The sequence below is a fragment of the Nothoprocta perdicaria genome, unplaced genomic scaffold, assembly GCF_003342845.1.
Source record: "Nothoprocta perdicaria isolate Ctin4 unplaced genomic scaffold, notPer1 scaffold_317, whole genome shotgun sequence".
Classification (NCBI taxonomy): domain Eukaryota; kingdom Metazoa; phylum Chordata; class Aves; order Tinamiformes; family Tinamidae; genus Nothoprocta; species Nothoprocta perdicaria.
The window spans coordinates 388554-408648 of record NW_020455552.1 but is presented as its reverse complement, the minus strand read 5'-3'; the positions used below and the strand labels follow the sequence as shown (position 1 = coordinate 408648).

The 20095-nt window shown below is 51.9% G+C and overlaps 2 protein-coding genes across 3 annotated transcripts; both read left to right on the top strand.

Moving 5' to 3' along the window:
• Positions 1-890: 890 nt before the first annotated feature.
• On the top strand, positions 891-13569 carry FBXO21 (F-box protein 21). Its single transcript, XM_026042892.1, has 12 exons — positions 891-895; positions 1275-1410; positions 2527-2621; positions 4702-4823; positions 5235-5381; positions 5991-6124; positions 6366-6502; positions 7179-7355; positions 8115-8247; positions 9471-9661; positions 10653-10810; positions 13221-13569. The coding sequence occupies exons 1-12, from the start codon at positions 891-893 to the stop codon at positions 13397-13399; spliced, it is 1614 nt and encodes a 537-aa protein (XP_025898677.1). The 3' UTR covers positions 13400-13569.
• Positions 13570-16558: 2989 nt separating this feature from the next.
• Positions 16559-18902, top strand: TESC (tescalcin). Of its 2 annotated transcripts, XM_026042889.1 has the most exons (8): positions 16559-16616; positions 17377-17446; positions 17604-17684; positions 17826-17965; positions 18040-18101; positions 18171-18278; positions 18567-18614; positions 18712-18853. In XM_026042889.1, the coding sequence occupies exons 1-8, from the start codon at positions 16559-16561 to the stop codon at positions 18787-18789; spliced, it is 645 nt and encodes a 214-aa protein (XP_025898674.1). In that variant the 3' UTR covers positions 18790-18853. The 2 variants fall into 2 exon arrangements, with proteins under 2 accessions (XP_025898674.1, XP_025898673.1); XM_026042888.1 differs by having other exon boundaries at positions 18567-18902.
• The last annotated feature ends 1193 nt before the right edge of the window (positions 18903-20095 follow it).

The window sequence follows — 20095 nt, the reverse complement described above, 5'->3', positions numbered from 1 at the left end:
CCGGCGGGGACACGGCGCCGTCCTGGCGCGGCGGCGGCAGCCCGGGCAGTGACCGGGCAGCGCTGCCCGGGCTCCAGGCTCAGCAGCGGCCTGTCCTCTCCGGGCGTTCCCGGGGCGGTTGAGCCGGGAGGTGGTTCCTGCCCTGAAATCCGGGTTTGTGGCTGTGGCTGCAGGGCGGCCGCGTCTCCCGGCCCCGGGGAGGCCCCGCTGCGCAGCGCGGCGTGTGCGCTTGGTTCCTGGCATCGTTATGTAACCGCGAGTGCGGGGCGTTTGCGTCCGCCACCGTTCAGGGAACATCTCCCGTGCGCGCATGGATGCGGCCCGATGCCTCCTCGTCATTATCTTGGCTATTATCATTAGCTGTTAYGTAGTGTGTTTCTTGCAGGAACACCTGCAATGGCGATGCCGCGTTATTAGGAAGGGTGCTGCTACTGATAGCACCCAAGCCCTTCTGAAAACAGGTTTCCAGTTCCCCCGCCTTGAAGCGCTACTGAATTAAGCTGTAAAATCCGCTCCAGCAGTTGGACTTCCAGGCTCCGAGCAGCAAGCACAGCTTTCTTGTTTGAGAGAGGCTTTTCTGGTATCATACACTACAAATGAGCTGCAGAAACACTAGCTGCCATGATTCGATTTCAGAATTCTGTTTTTGTGCAGTAGATGTTGCCACCAGCAGGCACATTAGAGGGAGATCTATTTTGTGCAGCCTTTTAATTAGACCCGTAATGTAGTAGGAAGAGCTTAGGACAATGAATTCTCACTCTGGTAGATGACAAGTTAGCTTAAAGGCAATCCATCTTTTGGCAATCCATTTTATTTTATTTTATTTTATTTTATTTTATTTTATTTTATTTTAATTGTTACTCTTATGAAACTGCATCTTTTTTATAGACATGATGTCTGTGTTTATTTTTATGAAGCTTCAGAGGAAATCCCCAAAGTGCATAGGATATTTATTCTTTGAAAGGCCTGGAAAATGAATCTTTCAGAGGTTTCCTGTTARTGTTTGCTGTTGACAAGCAGCACAAGAGATTATTTTTTTAAATACCCAGAAATATTCAGATGAGATCAAGTTAGATTTAAGCTTTGATGTTTGAGTCCGTCTTTGGATTAGTTTATTAAACTGCATTACAAAGTGTACACTGTCTTAGCTACTCAAGTCACATGTTTTTTTAACCATGTTAAAAATCCATAGGGAATGTTTTGCAATTCTGGATGTTCTCCRTGGTGTTGAAGCGTTAACTAATGACCCTGTTCCTTTGTACTTCGCCGTACAGGTGGCCATCCTTACTGAAGTACTATACCCAAACAGAYGGTGTTAGCTGGCTTGAAGAATACAAAGCGCGGCACAACGCTGGATTAGAAGCCCAGAGAATTGTAGCTTCGTTCTCCAAAAGGTTCTTTTCTGAACACGTAAGAATTTTCTTTATATGTTTGTGATACTGTAGCTATTTGTGTTAAGCACTTTTTATAGTGGGTCTGTTTTTTTTTTTTTTCCCCTCCCCTCCCCATGTTTTCAGCTATTCCATCAGAAAGTCCTTAGTGAGAATGCTAGRCTGTCAGCCACAATGAAGGAAAGTCCAAACTCCAAGGTGGAAGCTATGCAGAGCCCAAACCACGCTCTGCATGTAGCGTTCAGCTGTTATTGGCAATCTCGGGTGTATGTGAAGCCCTTTGCCCATTGCCTCATGTTCAGACCTGGCACTAAGAACCCAGCAAGCTCTGAAATTTGTTTTTGCATCCGCAGCCCATCAGTTTATCTTACTGTGGACTTTGTGCAAGGGCTTGCTCTGCTGTGACTTGTCAAAATAGAAGCAAGGCACAATAATTGCACTGAAGAGGAAACTGTGTTGTTTAAATTCTTTACCTAAGCACGACACCAAGATATTTTTGCATTCAGTGTAAAAAAGGTGAAAATTTCACCTCTTATTTTGTCTCTAAGACAACTGTTACTTCTGTTTGCCAAGTTGTGCTTTTAGGTAGCTGTACAATGTGGGTCAATTAGGGACTCCCTCCAGTAGCAAGCTGCAAAACCAGGGAGGGTTCTAGAGGTTCAGTTGCCTGCAGGCAAAAGTTGATTCTACCTTAAAATTGCGTTCAGGTTCAGTGCAGCCTGTGCAGGAGCCAGCACTCCTGAGCCGACCCAAGCACCTCTGTGGGAGCACTGACTGCTGTGGCAGCTCCCTCATGTTGTTGGAGGCTGCTGCTGGGTCTCTCAAAGAATCCTTGAGATAAATTCACGGGTTAGAGCCCATGTTGAACTGGATATTCTGAAGATCATTCTTTTTATATATATATATATATATATATATATATATATATAAAAATATATATATATATATACACACACACACACATATATAAAATATATATATATTATTATTATTATATATTATTATTATTAATATATATTATTTTATGTATATGTATTTAAATGTCATAGAAAATKGATTTTGATAATTTTAATAAAATTGTTATTTAAAGAAGAACCTTTTTTTGCTACATGTAACTCCGTGTGTGATTTGGCAGGTCCCCTGTGATGGATTCAGTGACATTGAGTCTCTTGGGTGTCCAAGTCATTTCTTTGAGGATGAGCTGATGTGTATCCTCAACATGGAAGGACGGTAAGAAAAAGTGAGATTTTATAGTAGAAGGGATTTCCTTCCTCTGTCAAGTTGAAGGAAAAATCTGCTGTGGTGCATACGTGGCTTCAACTTCTAAGATTTTTTTTGTCATTCTTACAAACAATATACCCAAGCTTCCTGTGGCTCAGAGGTTTTGCTTTGTGTTTGGTTTCAGAACAGACTCAGAATTCCCAGATGAAACCATGTGAAATTGTCTACAAGAAGACGATTCTCTAGCTTTACGTTGCCATCTTCTGCTTTCTTGTTTCCTTGCTCCTTTCTCGTCTCTCAGCACATGTTCCATGTGCCCTCTTCTCTGCAGTGTCCTAAGGAACTCCTGGGATGAGGGATTTGTTGATTGCCTTTTTGTTTGTTTGKTTTGTTAYGTTTTACTCACATCAGTTAGTGGAACTGATTTACAGCATGTTCCCAGAAACAGTCGTATTGGCGTAACTGAAGAGGTGACTGGCTGCAGCACAGGAGAGAGAGAGCAGGAATCCTTCAGTCAGAATTGCTGTCACAAATCCCTGTATCCCAGCCCGTTTAGTTTTTCTTCTCCTCTTGCTTTTCTTAGCTGAAATAAGTTGGTACAATTTTTATCACAAAATAAACAAGCGAGTTTAGTTGAGCCACTGCAAAATTTGCACTGCCATAAATTACTCGGATGTAATGCCAAGCAGGTAAATAAAATTTCTGGTTCTCCTCTGCCTTGTTTTTTTACCATAGTTAACCATGAGCAATGTAAGTCATGGGTTCATTTGAAGGCTTAYTTTTTCCTGTTGGTAGCATGCAAACCAGGCTGCTTTCACTGTGATATGAAGCAGCAATAGATTGCTCTTAATAGAGTGTAATAGCCTTGATTAAAGGGGCTGTTAGTAGAGCCTGAAAAGACATCAACTGGAATGACAATCATCTCATTTTTGTGTTTTTCACATCCATTTTGTGAATTCTCTATTTAAACTGGGATTAAACATCTCTCGTTTGACAACTGGTTAAAAAGCTTTTGAGCCTTTGCACTAGCCAAATGCCTCCCCATAAAGCAGAATTGATGCTAATTACACCCTGATTAGGCTGTAGTCATTGCCATTCAGGAGCATTAGGCTAAATCATTTCCCTGGAAGGTATCCGAATAAAGCAGTTGTCCCAATTGAGCATCCCAGTTTATTGGAAGAGCATAAAGTGTTATGAGATTTGATTGTTTTCCTGTCTAGCAGGATGGAGAAGACTGATCTGACCTGCAGTCTGGAGCAGATGAAAGGCAGGCAGGGAAAGAGGGATGTCTCTGAAGAAGTAAATTGGACTTCTTTTAAAGACATGGCAATAGTGGTGCCTAGGAACCTGTGTAATTCTCCCATTTTTGTGCCTTTCCAACTATCTGGTGCAAAAGTGTTCTGTGAGGCATGGGATAACTCATTACTAAGCGCCAGGAATTGTCCAGATTGAAGTGCTCTGGGTTGGTCTGTCATATTTCAGGTGATCTCGTGAAACGTTGCCTGGGTGGCGAGCAGCTCTACACCTGCTTCTTGGCCTCTCTGCCATTGCCTGTTAATTATCAGCTCTTGGGTTTTGGACTGCATGATCTGCAAGCAACTGTTGATCTTTTAATGGCTTTTCAGAAGAGCAGGATTTCTGATCTGGGGATTTTTTCTCTTGTTTTGAATRGCATTGGATCTATGTTCATGCCCCTCATTGATTTAACTGTGAGAGAATATTTTCAAACTGTATTCAGAAGTGATCCAGAGTCAGACAGAAGATAATGTTTTATGAATAAAATATGGCATTTTAATCAGATCCTCCTGAGCTAGTTCAACCGGGATCTGTGCTATCTCCCATGAGACTGTTTCTTCTCAAGGAGTTGTATTAGTGAGAGGATGAAAACTGGAGATGGCAGGAGCAGTATTTTGTAGATATYTTAGGGTATGTTTATTTTAACAATGTGTTAGCTCTTAACATAGTAGTCAGTCTTATTTAGAAAAACAGTAGTCTAAATTATACACTTGTATTAACTRGAAAAGTTAAACCAAATATTCACCCTTAAAGTGCTCATTTGTGGCAATACTTTTTGTACTTAAATATGCAGGAAAGGTCTCACCTGGAAGTACTATGCAAAGAAAATCCTATACTTCCTGCGGCAACAAAATATATTAAAAAATCTGAAGGAGTATCTTCAGCGTCCTACTGATCAACAATCATTTTTAGAGGGTGAGTGTTTTTTTTCTGGTAGAAAAACCATGAGGAACACAAKGACAGCTTTCTGTGTCGCTGTTTTACTGGGCCAGTTGAAGTGCAACTCTCTTGCTTTTCCTTTCAAGAYAGTGCAGACGGGACTACTGAGGTGGTCAGAGGAACAGGAGGTTACACGTGTAACATCGGGAGCCTTGAGGCAAAACAAATGCTTTCCGAAGTGAAATTGCTGTGTTTTAGTTGGAGGTTATTTGCTTTTGCATGTTGGGTTTATCATCCACAAAATATGCAAACTAAAGTGGAAAACTGCTGTGTTCTGCAGCATTCACTCGGTGTTCTTTGCCACAGAGCTGCAATTTAGGGTACGTAAAAGCTAAGCAGAGAAAGACTTGAAGTCATCTTTCTTATGSAGTTTGCTTTTTTTTCCAGGTGCCGTTTTGATTGACCAATACTGTAACCCTCTCTCAGACATCTGCTTAAGGGGTGTCCAGGCGCAGGTCGAGGATATCGCAGACCAAGTGCGCCAAGTCCTGCGGACAAAAAATCCCAGGCACCCTAGCCTGGCTTCCAAGGCAGGTACTGTACGGAAAGCTGCACGTTGGTGCRGAGCCTTCCATGGGGCTCTGGGCATAGGCAGGCGAGGTGATACAGCTTGTCTATTAGCAAAATAATTATTGTCCCTAAGCACCTTGCAAAAGCAATCTGACACTTGCTTAACTGTTGTGCAGGTAACAAGCATCTGTTCAGCTGCMGAACTTAGTACATCGGCGCTGTATGTACATCTCTTTGATGACAGACAAAAACTTTGGRGCAATTTTCCTTTGCCCCCGAAGTCTTAAGCAATCCTGATGCGTAACCAGAGAAAACAGGGCTGTGGGGCAACATCTTCTTTTTCGCAAGTGTTAGGAAGTTAACAGCAGTAGAAAAGATGTGTGCATTAAGATCTCTGAAGGTCAGAAAGGCTCTTGGTCCTTGCTTTGCAAAAACATTCTCTATGTTTGCTCTCCTTCAAGGAGAGAACAGATGCCTGGCTGCATCTGTGGATGTCTGGGGTGGCCTACCTGGGACTGTTGAGCAGTGAAGATGTACCTCAGTCCCTGGGATTCCTGGTATGAGCCTTAGTGAATCAGGAGGGTTTAATACGCTAGTTGTCTCRGTCTTTATCGCTCTGTGTGTCTTTTTTAGAAGAGCTCTTGGTTCCAGAAGTGGAGCTTCAGCGGCAGGTGCTTGATGCTATGAATTGTGTCCTGTATGAGCAGCTTAAATACAAAGGAAATGAGCTGGATTACTATAACTCCCTGAATTCATACATTCACCAGGTATGTGTGTGTTGGGATAACACTAACAGACTGCAACCCTCAGGCATTTGATTGTTGGCGACTTTATGTGTAAATGTAGTCAGGCAAGGAGTTCTCTCAAGGGAATAACTTGCTCTAAACTCAATATGACTTCATCAATTAATGCATGTTCTGTCAATCTTTGTGTTTTCATGTTCTGTATTTGTAAAATAAAACCTTGCTTTTTTGTGATTTTTTTTTTTTTTTCTGAATTTCGCCCCAGGTTTTGATTCGCAGGACAGGAATTCCCATCAGTTTGTCTGTGCTTTATTTATCAATTGCCAGGCAGCTGGGAGTCAAACTTGAACCAGTCAATTTCCCCAGCCATTTTCTGCTGCGCTGGTGTCAAGGGAAGGAAGGGTAAGTGATCCACTAAATTTCACAAGTTGTGTCCACRCTAATGAAGTCCAGAAATCATTTACAGCTTGGTACCTCTGCCAGAATGCTTAATTATTTTCAATATGCAGTTATAGCGGTGCTGGGGAAAAGAGCAAACCTCTAAAGAAGTTCTCTCAGAACTCACCCCTGCTCTTAACGAACTGTAACATTTTCTCAGTAGAAAAGAACAGTAATCATGTGGCAATGTTTCTCCTACATAATAAAATTATGAAGAACTGAGAGAAAAAAGATGCTGATTTCACTGAAGCTTTTATACAGTACATTTGTTAGAGATCATTGCTGCTGTGCTGTGTGCTCATTTAATCCTCTGAATCAGTGCATGAAATCTCTGATCTGGTCTCAGTTTAATTCAGAGATCTGTATTTTGCAATGACATCAGTCTAATTTGGAACAATGATTTTTGCCTATGTCTGCCCCTTTTGAGGCTGTGTTTCAGATACCATAGACGTGGACTGCAATCCATCTTCATAATTTTATGTAGCAATAAATACAGCGAGCCTGCAAACATTTGGAGAACTGGCATGGAGTGAAAAAGTCCATATAATTGCTGTGTGTTTTCCCAAGAGCAGAAATAGAGAATCCTGCTTTCCTGAGAGCCCCCTCTCATCACAGTGTCACTTCCTCGATGTTTTGTTAGGAGCACAGATATTTTTGACTACACCTACATCGATGCCTTTGGCAAAGGGAAGCAGCTGACAGTGAAGGAGTGCGAGTACCTCATCGGCCACCACGTGACAGAGGAGTTCTATGGAGTGGTGACTTCAAAGGAGGTCTTGCAGCGGATGGTGGGCAATCTCTTAAACCTTGGGAAGCGGTGAGTTGCAACTGAGGAGCATCTGGCCCAGAAAGTCTGTGAAAAGGAACCCAAAATACACTCTCTGCAAAGCTAGTGCTGTTTTTAACACTATTTGAGGGCTTTAATAATATCAGTCATGCCAAATAGTCTCTCACCTGCAGCGGTATTGTGAGGAAGTAACAATATTTAGTAAAAACAGTTTCCTTTGAGAAAAGTAAACAGACGACTTTCTCTGTGCAAGAAGTTGTTAAGAACTGTAAAGGACCATCGCGTGTTCTCTTGAGTGCAGAGACCTTCGTTATGATCAGGTAGACAACCTGTGTGCTCACACGAACCATTTCAAAGGGACCATTGTTGGTTGTTTGTCATTTTTGTTGGGAGGGTGGTGGTGGGATTTTTGTTGATTTGTTTTTTCCAAATGCACCTCTTCATCACTCTTCGAGGTAGTTCTAGGCTGAAATTGCAGAGTAAAATACTTATTTCAGTTGTAGTTAAGCAAAGTGGGGAAGGAAGCAAAGTTTGAAAGAAAATGAACGTAAGACTTGGAGAGAGAAGTCTCTCCATAGGGTTATCTGACCAAGTAGAGGAGTGGGAGAGTGGGTTCAAGCTAGCAACTGTGGCATTTCTTCCGGTGATGAGCAATAGTCATCCCTGGAGTCACTCCTGTCAGATGTGCATACTGTACAGCATCATTTTGGTGGCTCTCTCTGTATGCTTGAGTACTAAGCATAAGGGTTGGGGAGCTAGCCTTAAATTGAGTTTCTGTTTTGCTTGCAGAGAAAGCACTGATCAGTCTTATCAGCTCCTGAGAGACTCATTGGATCTGTACCTGGCCATGTATCCCGACAATGTGCAGCATCTAATGCTCCAGGCAAGATTATACTTCCACCTGGGAATCTGGCCGGAAAAGGTACCTCAGCCATTGGTTGTGTGTTTTTCTGATAGGCTAAGCGCTGTTAACACTAGTTATTGATTTTTGGACTACATCAGCTTACGTTATAGTCTGCCACAAGTTATTTCTGTAATAAATGCAATAGAATGAGTTATCACACTTCAGAGAATCGATTTCTACTCTGTGAAGCGGGGAAAGAGGATGATTCTTGCTTGCACTAGGAGAGACTTGAGAACAGCCTAGAGTCTGAGTCATAAGTTAGGATTTACTGTTAGGGTCTGACAGTTTATGTGGAAGCTGCTGCCGTGGACCTCAAGCTGAAGCCGTGAGATACAAGAGCATTCTAGGTGGTTTACGGATGAATTATAGTAATGGTAGAACTCTTGCTGTGCTCATGCAAAAAGAGCAATTGCCTTCCTGGAAAATTCATAAGAAATTACCTTCTACAAACAGGACCAGAGCTGTTCTTGAAGGCCTTAGCTACATAATCAGCAATCATTCTGGGAAAACACCTTTTTTTTTTTTTTTTTTTTCCTAAAGCGGAGGCTGCCTGTCCCTTACAGCAGCTCCCATGCCCTGGTGCTCTGACACTGTGCCAGAGGGTGTTGGTAGCCCAGTGTTCTGGTTCTACTGGTTTGGTGCTATGTGAATGCTTAAAAGTTGGTGTTCTTGAGACAAGTGACTTCAGTCTCTCATTCTTTGTTTCACAGACCAGCTGGTTTATTTGCACTTCCCTCTCCTTTGCTGCTGCTTTTCTTGTTCTGCCACTCTCTCCCAGAAATGTTAAGGAAATTTTTTAAACTGAATTGTTTGTCCTCAGAAAGAACAAAATTATCTGAAGTTGTTTCATGAGAGCAATTTGGGAGCCTTGCAATAGCTCTTGYCATCTCGGGAGCCTTGAAATGATCTCTTTATGCCTTGTAGTGGCAGAATGTGACAYGATTACTTTGTGTGGCTTTAGTTTTGGGGAGTTGTTTGGCTCAACAGTGACCTTCCTGGGAAGCAGGGAGCTTCCAGATTGAAAAAGAGAACCGTCTATAGCTGCTTCAGGATGAGCAAGTGTGAAGAACTCCTTSCGACAGTGTAGCCCGAGCCAAGATCCACAGTCCTGTGTGGAGAGCTCGCATGTGCCAGACCTCTAGGCCTGGGCACTTAGACCCAACTAACTTCAAGCATATCTGTATGTGCTTGTAAGTGCACAGACTTGTTCTGAATCTGTCATCTCGTTCTGGTTGCTGAAGGTTCTGGACATCTTGCAGCACATTCAGGCTTTGGACCCATCCCAACACGGGACCGCTCGATACTTAGTCCAGCACACCCTGGAGCACATTGAGCGGCGGAAGGAGGAGGTGGGCCCCGAGGTGAAGCACCGAGCRGAGGAGAAGCACAAAGAAGTCTGCTTTTCTGTTGGGCTGATTATGAAGCACAAGAGGTGAGCTCTTCCAGACCTCCCCTGTGCTAGCAGGCTGCACTGTAACAAGTGCAAAGTGGTTGTTCTCACACTAACGAAACACGATTTTATCTGGCACAAAGATATCTGGAAAAGAAAATGCCAGGCACATGCATCTGTGTTGAATATCACTTAGAAAAATGGGAGCAGATCTCTCTGTCTCTTGAGAGATTGAGCACATTCGCCGCTGTTTGCTTGTGGAGAGGTTTGTGAGGTGACTCATCTGAGCCATCGTATATCACGTAAGTAGAAGCTCCACAGCACAAAGCTCCCAGAAAGCATCAGTAATCAGTTAATGAACTGCTGTGGCTTCTAGAGGCCTGGTGGAAGGGAAGCGACTTCAGGAGCTGTAGTAAGACTCCTAAGGGAGCTCATGAATCTTTCCCTCCGGTTTTATTACCATCTTCTTCCCCCATTGCACAGAGCCTTGGTGCTCCTGCCTGTCCTGCTCTGCAGGAATGACGTGCCAGCACCGTGGTGCCTTGGCCTCCGCTCTGACTCAGCGAGACCATCTGGAGCACATTGTAGGGTGTCAGCAGTGGCRGTCGTGATACCTCACAATTAATCACAGAAATATTCTGAAAGTGATGCTGGCTTTGTGTTTGGGAGTTCGATACTGGGGTTGCCACGGCTTTGTCAGGGGAGCAAAAGTACTTGCACAACGTGAAAGAAAGGTTTGTTCCCTCCCTCTTTGTTTTCTGCTCTCCTGGTTGCTGATATCCCAGCCTCAGATCTAGTCTTCTTTTGACCTCAGCTCTTTGTTCTGTTTACCCAGCTTAGCCATTCACACCTATCCCCAAGGCACACAGAGAGAAACCCACACTTCTCTTACGCTGCTTTATCCCTGCTCCATCTTGTGACGAGGCTCCCAAGAGGCTTCTAGCCTGTTTGTGCTGTGTGTCTCGGAGGAAAAGAGGTGGCTCTGATGTTTTCACATGGTCTTTGTGTTGTACCTTTTTTTTTTTTTAATTAGATATGGCTATAACTGTGTGATCTATGGCTGGGATCCCACCTGCATGATGGGACATGAATGGATCCGAAACATGAATGTCCACAGCCTTCCACATGGCCCTCACCAGCCTTTCTACAACGTGCTGGTGGAAGATGGCTCTTGCAGATACGCTGCTCAAGGTGAGCAAAGGAGTCTCCTGAGTTAGCCAGTCTGCTCAGAAATACAGGAGGAGGAGGAGGAGGTTTGCTTGCTTTGTGGTGACGAGTGTTTGAGTTGTGTTAGTGGATGGGGATGTGCCCTGGCAGGGATGCTTAAATGATCACCTCTGCTAAGTTTGAAGCATAAGCTGCAAGTTAAGGTTATCTTGAGACAGAAGGGAAAATGGTCTTGAACTAATGGCTGTTTTGTTTGCTCTGGAGGAGATGATTACTGCTGGGAAGGAAAGTTAAGGACCACTTTGGTGTATTCTCTCTTCCTGTAGAAATGCATAGTCTATGCCATAAAAGCCAGTCATATCTAGAGCACGATTTCTGCTTTTAAAAGCCCTCGTTCAGCTTCGGCGAGCTCTGCAAAACTTCTCTGAAATTGTAGTTGTGCTTCGGGCAGAACTTCAGAACAGTATCTGGTGAGGGAGCGTGTGGCCTTCCCTTGTCAGGGCTTGCACCATGAGACATCCGAGAGAGCAGCGGGGCTGTCAGTGCCATCTCTAGAAAGAATGGGACAAAAATAAAGGTCTCGTCACAAATGCCAAGAGTGAGGAAATCTCTATTGCCCGTTTTTGAAGCAACACACTGTTTAAAAAGAAATGAAAARAACGGCCATCCTGAGCAGAGCGTTTCTGTCTCCCCCTTGCTGCTCTCTGTGGAAAAAGCTGTCACCAGCAGCAGGGCAGCTGCACAGCTGGGCCATGCCCTTCTGAGAGAAAATGCAGAAACTTTTGAGCAGGAAATGCTGATAGAAAAAGAAAAAGAAAAAAAAACAACCACACATTTCAGTTCTTTCGCTAGAGAGTCTAAAAAGATGGTGTGGGGCCACAGAACATTTGCAGCTCAGCCTTGTTGCTCGCTGCCTCTAGCTGTGCACGCTCGTGCACAACAACTCTCGCGTGCAGCGGAGTTGTTAGAACGTGCACTGCAGGGAAAACTAATTGGATGATTTTCAACAAGTGCTTCTGCGACTGAGTCATCTGTTCTGATTTCTTCCAGTATTTTTTTTGCTTTAAGCCCCAATTGTTTCCAAGCAAATGCAATGCTGGCTGATTCCAGAGTACTGCATGTTTTAGCCATGTTTTTAGGCTGGCACTGCCATCTCTGCGGTATTCCGTGAGTTTTGATATTTCTTGTGGAAAAAATAAGGGTTTTATCTGTGCTTACTGAAACCTCCCTGCCTATCTGTTAAGTATCTTCTCCTAAATACCTACCCAGGCCATTTGGGAATTGTGTGCTTTGTGACAGACTTCAGAGAGGGAATGTTATTTTTTACTGGAAGAATCTTTAATCCACATGCAGTTTTAGCTAACCAGCTCAGAAGTAATGCCGAGCAACTGTGCTTCGGGTTGAGTCTTTCCTGTCAATTCATAGGTTGAGCTGCGGCTAATCCCAAAACACGTGTCCTGTGCAGTGAATTTGGTGCCGCCCCGGCCTCTCCTGCCCTTGCTGTGCTGTGCCAGCCCAGGCCAAATACCTGAGGTTCAACACCAGCTCCCCAGGCTGTTTCTTGGCTCCCTCCGTGTCCGCCCGTGTCGTTTGCTGCTCTGGCCACAGCTCGGCACCGTTTCCGTGCCGCTTCCCGCAGCACAACCCGCTCCGCGCCCGCTGCAGGAAGGCGGTGTTGTGCAAGGGCTGCCGGGGCGCGCGGAGCCCGCGCCTCGTGTCGGTGCTCCGAGYGCCTCCGCGGGCTGCCCTGCCCGCTCCCTGCCGGCACCTCGATTCCTTTCGCCTCCTTTCACCTTGAATCCCGCTCTCCGGGTTCCCCTCGTCCCTGCGCCTGCCTTGTGGATAAGTCGGGCTCTGCCTTTGGCAGGTTTGGGTGTTTGCATCGCTGGCAGCGCGCTGGAAAAAATGACATCATGTTGGGCCTGCTGCAGAGCACCTGCGCTTGTGGCTTGCTCCTCGGTCACCTTTGCTTTCAGTGCTGTTCTTTTAAGCATTGTTTAACTACTACACTTAATCAGTTGATAGCTTTCTTGTGCAGAGGAGGAGGTGGACTGCTCTGGGAAAGCATCAACCTGCTCTTCTTAAGGACTTTTTCTTACTGGGAGAAGTTGGGGATTAGAGATGTTAATTTGTCTGTGTGAGATACGGTTGAAATCCATGCTGGTGGCTGGAAGGAGGACAGCATTGTGCAGTCGGCTGCTCCTTGGAGCATTTGAGAAAGGTCTCTGCTTGGAATTAATCCCCAGTAGGATTTGGGGGTCTGAGCTCAACGCTGCAGCTTATCCCAGCTGGGAGTGACAGGAGCGTCGGGCCGTGTCCCCACTGAGACCGTTTCTGGAGCTCTGAGACATAAAGGCTTGCGGAGCACAGGACTTACTCTCTTGCAGCAGAGCATTTCGTGTAGTGATAACTCTTCTCTTTGCTTTCCTGACAGAGAAACTGGAATATATCTCTGAGCCTCGGGAGATCCCTCATCCTGACATCGGCCGTTACTTTTCCGAGTTTACCGGCATTCACTACCTACCAAATACCGAGCTAGAAATTCGGTACCCAGAGGACTTGGAGCTCACACGTGCCACAGTTCAGAAGATCTACAGTTCAGGCAAGGAGTGAGTGAAAAAGACACTGTGAGAGCAGAAGCAGCTGGAATGTAGCTCCGTCCTCTCGGCAAGGCAGGCGCGGGCACCGTCCTTAGGCCTGACGTGCTGAGAGCGGCGCTGCCCCTCGAGGACAGGGCCGCCGCATCTTCCCTGCGCCCGCGCCGGCCCGGAGGCGCAAGGACGTGCTGGTAGCTGAGCCCAGGGCAAGGGACTTGCAGGGACAGTCAAGCACGTCGTCCCTTAGGAAAGATTTGCACGTACTTTTTGCCCTGTGGTYGTCTTGCCTGGACTGTCAATGCAGTGAGATCCCTGCTGCAGAATAAGGAGGAAGCCTCTCTTTCCGAGAAGGAAGTTGCTTGTCCTTGCAGTGCTCATTTCTTGTGTATCTCACACCAGTGGTCATTCTGACATTTCATTCTTAAAATCTCTTAAAGTTTCACTGTTGTCTTCTCCAGTCTGCATTTTTGCTCAAATCTTGCTTCTCCGTAGTCTGACTGTTCACAGAGCTGCCGTCCTGGCTCTGAATGTCCTCATGGGCCCTGGCAAGTGTCCCAGCAACAGAACAGCAACAGCAGGACTCCCTCGGCAGTGGTAATGCTGAAATGCAGGTGATGGATGGTCCATACATCCCTCATCACAAGAGCTGCCCTTTCCTGTGTCTGCTAAATGCACCCAGCCACGTTCTGACCCTTGTTCTTCGGTCTGCTCCRGCAGTGTCCGTGTGAGGCGGGAGCCGCAGATGCTCCCAGGCCCCTCCGAACGGCGCTGCAGAGGTTTGTGGAAGCTCCGAGGTCAGTGCTGGGGGGACAGTCTGACCCGTGGCGCGCCCCTGGTCGCTGTAGTCCCTGATCAATAGATATTCCTTGGATCGTGGCTGTGCCAGGACACTGCCCAGCCTTGGAAGGAGTCAAACCAGCCGTGCAGGAGGTTCTCAAGCCTGCAGCTTGAGGCTGTCTTCTGTTTTGCCAAAAGAGAATGGACTCCAGTGCCAGCTGGGCACGTGCTGCAGACCGCACACGGAAGAGCCCTGGCAGCCCGGGGCACATGAAGGCCAGTGGGATCTGGAGGGATTTCCTCTAAACTGGGCCAGGATGGGGCGCAGACCCGTTCCGTGCGTGCGCAGACCCAGCAGACCGGTTCCCGAAGCGAGGCCTGCAGGTCCCGCGCAGCAGGTCCGTGGTGCCCGTGCCGGAGGTGGCCGCGAGGCCCCGAGCCCGGCAGCTCCGGGGCTGCTCTTGGCTCCTCACAGCCCTGCACACGTGGCCCTGTGGAGTCCGAACCCTCCTTTGGAGAGAGCCTGCTCCGTGTGCCATCCCTCTGGAACACGCGGCCCTGCTGGAACAGGAGGAATAAACCCGGGTTTGCCTGAGCCACAGCGGTGGCCTGCGGGAATCCTGGTGCTCCAGGAAACGCAGAAGTAGTGCAGGTGGCTGTGCTACAAGGGGTGCCTTTGAAGAAGTCCACACTGAAATGAATTTGGGAGCGCAAGGAGGGGGAGCTAGATTTATTTTTAATTACTATTTTAATTTTGTTTCTTTCCCTGCAGAGGTAGAGTGGATCCAAGTGAAAGCACGGTAGGGAAATACTGGGCAAAGTCTCAAACAGAATCCATCCGTCTTGTTTCAAGGACTGGAGTAGACTCTTGAAGCAATTTCCAAATTATTCCTAGTTGGGAGGTAAGGTAGGGAATGGGGCTGCTGGATCACAGTGCTGATGCTCGGGGCAGAGGCTGGACGCAGAGGAGCAGGGCTCGGCTTTGATGGCCCTCACTGTGTGTCTGTGTGACCTCCGTGAGGCTGCGCGTTCCCCTCTGCCACAGGGGCCCTCTCATGACCTCATCGTGCTCCCGAGCACACAAGGACGTTTGAGTCATCCGCAGGAGGAGCCACTCCCGTGCCAGGGGCCAGGGCAGGGACCGGGGGAGGAGTTGGGCAGCGTTTCTCCACCACCGGGTTTTGGACTCCAGTGTTTCATGCACTTGAGAGCAGGCCCTGTGCCCCGTAAGGAGAGGGGGATCCTGGAGCCGCCCCCGAGCTGCTGCTGCCGCTCCTGGCCAGGAAGGAGGCCCGGAGGAAGCGGGACCGGCCTCCTCTGCCGCAGCCTCTCGCCCTCCTCCCTGGTGCCGCGCGGAGCTCAGCACTCTGCCCCGGTGCAGCCGTGATGCCAGCGGAGCGGCCCCGTGTCCAGGGCCGGGTCCCCCGCTCCTCACTGAGGGGTGACGGGAGGGTTTGGTGGGCATCACCACCGGTGGCTCTAGGGGGAAGAGCAGGCCCCTGGCGCAGGCCCCTGTGCCTGCGTGGAGCTGGGATCCCCTATCGCCAGGYGTGCGGAGCTTCCCGAACCGCAGCCTCCCGTCAGGAGCCGCGGCCCGGGGCTGGCGGGGCAGGGGAAGCCGCTCCCGCTGCCCCTGCTGTCCCTCTGCGCCCCGCGGCTGCTGCGGCAGCAGCGTCGCTCACAGCCTGAGGGCTCCTTGTGGCCGGGAGCAACGTCGGGGCAGCAGGACTGTRCATCTGCTAAAGATTATRTATATATACACACACATATACATATGTGCACATACATCAGTGTGTGTTGTGTTCCTTGGCAGCAGGGCTGTGGTTATCCCGGGGCAGGTGCTGCTGTTGCCGCCGGTGCTGCCTGACCGCCCCCCCACGGAAGGACCTTCCTGCCAGGAGCCCCGTGGGGCCCGTGGGGCAGCCCGTGGGTGCCGGCCGCGCGGCGGGCGGGACGGGGGAGCCGGGGAGCGGGAAGCGGCGGGGAGGGAAGGGGGCGGCAGCCGCCGCAGCGCGGGGGTCCCGCGCGCTGCTCCCCCTGCCCGGGGCTGCCGCTCCCGCCCGGCCCCTTCGCGGCGGCTCCGGCCCCGGGGGAGGAGCCGGGGGGCGGCCCGTGTCCCTGCAGCCCCCCCGTCCCCAGCCCGGTCCCCGCGGGCGGCCGCGCGCGGCGATGCCCGGCGGGAGCCGCACGGGCCGGGGCGGGGGGGGCGCCGGGCCCTGCCGCAGCGCCCGGCCGCGGGAGGCCGTTGACTCTGGAACCTAACGGCGGCGCGGCAGCGGCGAAGCCGCAGCGCGGCCGCCCCCCCCTTGGCCGCGCCCGCCCTTAAAAGCGGCGGCGGCGGCGCGCGGAGCGGCGGGGCGCGGGGCCCGGTGCCGGTGCCGGTGGGGCGCGGGCCGGGATGGGCTCCGCGCACTCGCTGCCCGCCGAGATGCGGGCGCTCGCCGACAAGACGGGCTGTGAGTAGCGGGCGCCGCGACCTTGGCCGGGCCGCGCGGCGCGGGGGGGCGCGGGGGGCGCCGCTGCCGCCGCGCAGAGGCCGGCGCCGCTCATCGCAGCAGTGGACGCAGCCACCAGCCCCGCGCGGAGCCGGGCGCTCCCGCGAGGGAGACCCGCGGGAGTCGGGAGCATCAGTGGGGAGGGAGCCAGGAGCGCCCGCCGGGGCCCTGCCGCCCCTGCGCCTCCCGTGCCTTCCTCCTCCTCCTCCTCCTCCTCCTGGCCCAGGCCTGAGCCCCCGACCACCCCATGGGCAGAGCTGCCCCCGGGCCTTCGCTGCCCCCCGTGTCCCTGCTTGGCTGGTGCAACCCCCGCATCCCGAGGGAGCCCCTCGGCTGGCGGGTTCCCAAAGGAGGGAACTCTCCAAACGCCATCGAGACGAGGCCCAAGGAAGCCACAAAAGGGAAGTCCCATTAGGGTCTCTCCACCATGTCTGGAGAAAAAGTCAACAAACTTGAATTGAAAATTTAAGCAGAAAGTTTGCGTTCACCCCACGGGGACAGTCACGAGCCCAGGAGTGTCCCCCCAGGGCCAGCAGAGGTCCCCATGCGCTGGCCGAGCAGCAGCACCGCTGCGGGGGGCGGCCCTCACATCCATGTGTGTGATGAGCTGCTGCCAGGCTCAGCGCCAGCACCGGGGCCAAGCTGCCATGGGGAGCCATGGGGAAAGCCCGGAGCTCCGGGCGCTGCCTGGGGCCCCTCAGAGCTCTTCTCTCCCCGCCAGTCACGTCGGACCAGATCGAGCACCTGCACCGGCGCTTCAAGCAGCTCAGCAACGACAAGCCGACCCTGCGGTGAGCGCTGCAGGGGCTGCGGAGAGGCTGGCGGTGCCCGGCGGCTCCCACGAAGCAGGGCCGGGTCTGGCCCCCGAGATCACCTCCCCACGGGACACCCCGCAGGGGACRGTGCCCAGCGCCCCCTCACACTTGGTCCCCTCTGCTTCGCTGGCAGCAAGGAGCACTTTGACAGCGTCCCCGACCTGGAGTTCAACCCCATCCGCTGCAAGATTGTCCAGGCCTTCTTCGACAGGCGGTGAGGAGCCGTGGGGCAGGGCGCAGCCTCGGGCCACGCGGTGCCGAGGGGGCGCTGGGGAGGAGCAGGGCGCCCGCCTGCGGCTGCGTCACCAAGGCGGGTGCTCGGCGGCCACCGCCTGTCACTGCTCCCTCCCGGCAGGAACCTGCGGCAGGAAGAGGACGGGCTGGCGGATGAGATCAACTTCGAGGACTTCCTCACCATCATGTCCTACTTCAGGCCCATCGAGCCCGACATGGACGAGGAGCAGCTCCAGCGCTTCCGCACCAACAAGCTCAAATGTGAGGCAGCCCCGGCCCGGCTCCGGCAGCGGCTGTGGCCAGGAAGGGGCTGACCCGCTGCTCTCGCTCCCCAGTTCTCTTCCACATGTACGACTCGGACCACGACGGCATCATCACGCTGCAGGAGTACCGCAAGGTACTGCACGGCCCACCCCGGCGCCGCCGTGCGGCTGGCCYGGCCCTGACGACCTCCTGCCGCCTGCAGGTGGTCGAGGAGCTGCTGTCAGGCAACCCACACCTGGAGAAGGGGGCGGCCAGGTCCATTGCCGACGGGGCCATGCTGGAGGCGGCCAGCATCTGCGTGGGGCAAATGGTGGGTGCCGGGTCCTTCGTTTGCCGTAGGGCATGGGCACTATTGGTCCTCCATATACATATGACTGTATAGATCTGAGGCTGGGAGGCTCTGCATAGGGACCCCACCCCAGCTTGGGGCCTCCTCAGGGTGGTGGCACTGGCCAGGCTCCCAATACTGGGATCTAGGTGTTGGGGTCCGCGTGCTGGGCTCCCAATGCTGGGCTCCAGGTGCCGTAGTSTGGCGGGAGCAGCCCTGTCACCGGGATGTCCCTGCCCGCCCGGCCTCACGCTCTCTCGCCGCACTCAGGAGCCAAACCAGGTGTACGAGGGCATCACCTTYGATGACTTCCTGAAGGTTGGTTCTGCCGGGGCCGTGGTGCCCCTGTCCCAGCTCCGCTGCTCCCTGTGCCCGAGCTGGGGGCATCATGCGGAGCTGCCGCGTCCCCCAGCAGATTTGGAGGGGCATCGACATCGAGACCAAGATGCACGTCCGCTTCCTCAACATGGAGCCCATCGCCCACTGCTGCTGAGTGGCACCCACGRAGCACCAGGAGGAGGGTGCAGGAGCCTCGGGGCTGCGCGTGGCTCTACAGACCCACGCGGTCCCCACTGACTTTGACCTGCAATAAAACGCATTTCTCTTCTTGCTTCCTGTTCTATGGGAGGCTGCAGGGCTGGGGACGTCCCCGCGCTGCTGTGGACGGGGGCGCTGCAGGTTCCCGGCTGCTGCCGCCCCCGCGCGTTCCCGGSCCCGGAGCCGCTTCCCGGCGTCACGCGGGGCTGCAGGCGCCACCGCAGCCTCGGCGCGGCGGGGAAAGGGCACGAGCTGTTTTTAGCAAAGCTGGGACAAGATGTTTGCTTTATTTGAACAAAAATAACTCCTCCCCTCCCCAGGGACAAGTAAAATCCAAGGAAAATTATTTCCCACCCCCACCAAAACCAAACCAAAACTCACAACACCACTTTGCCCCCCACCACAGACCCCATCTCGGTGATGGTCCCCCATGCACGAGCAGCCAGGGCCAACCCGGCTTCTGCAGGACCTGCAGGGTCAGACCCTTCCCAGGGTCCAGGGCAGGACCTTCCTCCTCCTCCTCAGCCTGGGCAGCTCCTCACGGCCCCAGTCACCCTTCGTCATCAGCAGCCTCCCCACAGCTCTCACCAGGGCCACTGGGCAGCACAAGGGAAAGGATGGTAGAAAAGGCCACTAAAACCATTACAGGAGGAAGTCTCCTTGTCCTTGGCGAGGCCAGGCCCTCCCAGGCTGCCTGGGGACAGGGATGAGGGGCTGGGCACGTGGGGAGCAGCTCTCGCCTCTGAGGAGCGGCCTCTATGGCAGCGGCTCCTCCGCCAGGCCGGGAGCAGCGGGGCAGCTACAACTTGTACATCGACAAGCGGCTCCTGCAGCCCCCAGCCGGGGGCACCTCCTGCAGGGATGTGTCCCACAAGAGACCCCGGTCCCGGGCGCTTTTCCCTTGGGCGAGTGCCGGGGCTCTGCAGTCCCCAGAGGCTGGAGGCCACCAGCAGGTGACAGGCGCCTGCCGTGGCCTCCCCTTCCCCTTGCCTGCGGCAGGGCCGGCCGCCCTGCTGCATCCGAGAGATGTGAGCAGAAGCTCCTGAGGGTCCTTAGCCCGAATTTTGACCTCTCCCTTTATTGCAGTTTTGGAGCTTGCTGCAGTTCCTCAGCGCAGCTTGGGGACCCAGCAGCCTCCAGGGCGCCCGACCTCTGCTGCGGGCAGCGGCACCGCTCGGGCCGTCCCGACTGGCTCGGTGGCCACCACCCCCCCACACAGCCCTGAGCTAAGGCCCTCCCGGGCCTCCCGCTGCCTCCAGCCT